General features: G+C 48.8%; 1 protein-coding gene across 1 annotated transcript in view; it reads right to left on the bottom strand.

Moving 5' to 3' along the window:
- tomm40l (translocase of outer mitochondrial membrane 40 homolog, like) overlaps positions 1–2,296 on the bottom strand; it is a 4,542-nt gene extending 2,246 nt beyond the window's left edge. Inside the window, exons 1-6 of the mRNA XM_017440268.2 lie at positions 2,202–2,296; positions 1,286–1,461; positions 1,145–1,212; positions 947–1,039; positions 770–871; positions 582–687 (exon numbers count right to left, since the gene is read on the bottom strand). Of these exons, the coding sequence (XP_017295757.1) occupies positions 582–687; positions 770–871; positions 947–1,039; positions 1,145–1,212; positions 1,286–1,460 (544 nt within the window). The 5' untranslated portion in view covers position 1,461; positions 2,202–2,296. The remainder of the gene's footprint in view (positions 1–581; positions 688–769; positions 872–946; positions 1,040–1,144; positions 1,213–1,285; positions 1,462–2,201) is intronic.
- Between the last annotated feature and the right edge of the window lie 1,550 nt (positions 2,297–3,846).

The following is a 3,846-nucleotide window of genomic DNA, read 5'->3' as shown; positions in this document are numbered from 1 at the left end:
GAAGTTACAGAGCCGGGACAGGAAGTAACAGACAGGAAGTTACAGAGCCGGGACAGGGAGTTACAGACAGGAAGTTACAGAGCCGGGACAGGAAGTAACAGACAGGAAGTTACAGAGCCGGGACAGGAAGTTACAGAGCCGGGACAGGGAGTTACAGACAGGAAGTTACAACGTGAGCCACAAACGACACAAGTCTGAGTCCAGGAACCTTTCAAAGCATGTAGGACTCTCAGGTTAGAACGTTAACAGCTTCCAAAAGAAAATGTTCTGATTGGAGGAAATCTGCTCAAACCGTCCCAACAGTGAAGCATGGTGGTGGCACCATCATGGTGTGGGAGCCCAGATGATTAAACAAAAATCTGAAAATGTTCTGGAGTAAGAGCTGAACCTGAAGAGCAGCAGAAGAACCACAGAGGAACCCGTACAGAACAAAAATTTTCATCTCTTTAGAAAAGTAAAAGTTCCAGAAACCAGAGGTCCTCGTTCTCCTGAATGAGGAACAGCTAAAGGTCTGCAGAAGGAGTAAGATTGGAAAGAACCTAACCATCCAACAAGGTTCTACACAGAACTGGTTCACATACCAGAACCGGCGAGGACGTCTGGGTTTCCGAGCGTGACGGTGGCGGTGAAGTCCTCCCCTCTGAACTCGGCGTCTCCCTGCCAGTTCACGAACTTCTGCTGCTGCGTCTGAGGACGGACAGATTAACGTTCCGTCAGCAGCAAGAACAGGAAGCCCAGCAGAACCCATACTAGAACCGGCACGTTCTACCTGGAAGGCCAGTTTGGAGCGGACCCTGGAGGTGACCTGATGGATAATCTGAGCGTTGAGGCTGCCGCTGTTGTCCATGTCTCCCACCATGACTGGAAAAAACTGAGCAGCCGGAGAGACAGAGTCATCCTGCAGCTCCGAACGGGATGGAACCCGACCCGGACCCAGAGTTCTCACCTCAGCCGGACCCGTCTGTTTGGACCCAACAAAGGTGGCTCCGAACCTGTAGCTGGAGTCTCCGGTGGTGCTGAGCAGCACGGAGTGATTCACCTGGAAGGAAGTTCAACGCTTTGACTCTGAGGAACAAACAGAACATCTAATCTGTCCCCGAGGAGGACGCCGGACAGATGGACAGCGGATCAGAACCAGACTGACCTGGAAGTGGTTGCTGAGGCCCTTATTGACGACGACTCTGACGCCTTCCATCTGCAGAGGAAACACCTCTGAGGACAAAAACACAACGATTGGTTACATTCCCAGCTTCCTGTTTACCGTCACCTGTTAGGCTCCGCCCACCTTTACATCTACGGTGGCACTCGTCGAACGCGCCGGGGTTGGGTAACGGGCTCTCCGCCGGGGGTACGACCGTGGAAACCGAAGGCATCCCGAAGCCCGGCGGCACCGTCAGCCCGGGGGAGGCGGAGCTCCCGGCGGCGGGCGGCGGGGGGCTGGCAGCCAGAACTCCGCCCATCCTGAGCAACCACAGAAGAAGAAGTTAGAGAACAAACAACATCCTCTCGTCTTATTTTGTCCCTCCTACGTGTCCACATGTCAGCCAATCAGATGATAGGTCTTAAAGAGACAGAACCTCTGTGGGTTCTGGTTCCGGCCCATCAGAAGCAGCAGGTTCTGAACTGGGAGGTGGGTTCTACCTGGACCCAAGACCGAGGCTTGGAGAACAACGTTCCGCTCGGTTCTAAGAGTCAGCAGAACCTCGTTTGGAGCGTCACACGGATCACCTTCTTCCCACGATGCACCTGGTGCCTCATCTTCTCCAGGTGAGCCACAGCTGGACCCGCCCACCCACAGGTGACCTGGTCCAGCTCGAAGGACCCAAACACAACAAACTGATACCGTTCTATCAGAACCAGCAGCTCTTCTGTTGGACCAGAACCATCCCACAGACCTGCCCTGACCCGTCAGCTTGGTTCTTGCCATGTTCTCTGTTCTGATGACAGTTGCCATGGTAACCAGGTGAGCCCGGATGGTTCTGGGCTCACCTGGCAGTGATGCTGGTTTGTTACTACAGGTGTGTCGTTTGTTCTCTCTCTCAGGTAATGAATGAAAACCGGAAACAGGAAACAGCCTCACACTCCTGCTCACTGAGCGGAACTGCCGGCCCAACAGAACCGCTTTCAAACCCGCTGCAGCGAACAGACGGGTTCCGGGAGGCGGCCCGCGAAATAAAACAGAACTGAAAAACGGTACTCACGTTGTATTTTCCAGGAGGACAACAGAACCGGAAGTACAACCCAGATCCACGAAGAAGAGGATGTGACTGAAGCTCGAGGATCGGAGTTTTGGTCAGAGCGGATCCTGATTGGTGGAGCCACCCATCAGTCATGTTACGTACTTCAACGTGGGTCTTCCCTTCAGTGACGCAATACACACCCTCGAGCGCTATTAGCTAATCGAAGCTGACATAGGCGGAGCGTAGAACTCCGAGGCCCCTGATTGGAGGAGAGGTCAGGCGGGCTCTTTGGTGGGCGGGTTCGAAAGAGTGTCGCGAGGAAACTCCTTCAAGGTCGAACCGAAACAAGAGTTCCTCACAGAACAAAGGTGTTCTCCCTGCAGAACCTCAACAAGAACACTTACCGACCGATGAAGAGAACTTAGAACCACAAAGAGTGAAAAACACAACAAAATGTGACAAATACAGACAAAAAAGAATGGAAAGTGGGAAAATTAACACAAACAAGTCAGAAATAAGAATATAATGAGACAAATAAAATGAGACAAAGATCTGAATGAACCAACGGATGAGACTAAAACCAGAAAAACAAACCAAACACTCATTTAAACTAAAAACAAGGTGAACTAAAATTACTCTAAATTCTGAGAAATATATTTAAATAAAACTACACAATCTAAAGATACAAAAACTTTTTCTAACAAAATAGAACAGTACCAAACAAATAAATGAGACGTTCAGTTTTACTCAGAGACAGGTTTGTTTATCAGCAAAACAAAAACAAACAAACAAACAACCAGGAGACAAAGTCAAGTTTAGGTCAATTTATTGGATTTAAACTCTGCTTGTTTTTCCACTTTGGACAAATTCAACACAAATCTGCTTTAAGGAAACAAAAACATTTACAGTTTTATTTCCGATCCAAATTCAAATGTTGACGTTTTGATCACATCTGCAGGAATCCTGGAGACATTCAGGGGGAATATAATTTATTGTTTTTAGAATAACTTCCAAAATAAAAAGCTTCACTGAGGTCAGAAAAACAAAACTTCTCAGCAGGTTTGGCTCTTCGACACATCTTAATTTCTAGATAAACGGATTAAAATTTGGAATCTGATTAGAAATCTTCACTTCAGTGCAGCAGATTTACAGATTCAGGAACCTGTCACACCCAACCCAACCCCCCCCCCGTCCTCCAGGTGACCCCTGTACCCACCCCCCACCAGCGCTCCACATCAGAGCGCGCGCGCACACACACACACACACACACACGGCGCTCATTATTTCATCAGAACCTCCTCTGATCCAAAACCTTCAGTGAAACAGGATCTCAAAACTATGAACCCGATTGCATTAGATTAACTACCCGTTAACCAGGTTAACGCACCATTAACCAGGTTAACGAGCCATTAACCAGGTTAACAAGCTGTTAATGAGCCATTAACCAGGTTAACGAGCTGTTAACGAGGTCAGAGGAGGTGGTGGCAGAATGATGGTCAGGGATGGGCTCCAAACAAAAACTCTGAGGAAAAGAGGAAAACTGATCAGATTAAACTGTTTGTTCAGGAGGAACAAACTAAAAATCAACCAACTAACCAACCATCCCTGACGAGTCGTGCCCATATTTCAAACGTACAGATTCACCTGAACGCAGCGTCGCTCCCTG

This window comes from Kryptolebias marmoratus, linkage group LG5, assembly GCF_001649575.2.
Source record: "Kryptolebias marmoratus isolate JLee-2015 linkage group LG5, ASM164957v2, whole genome shotgun sequence".
Classification (NCBI taxonomy): Eukaryota; Metazoa; Chordata; class Actinopteri; order Cyprinodontiformes; family Rivulidae; genus Kryptolebias; species Kryptolebias marmoratus.
This window is presented reverse-complemented; position numbering and strand designations above follow the sequence as displayed.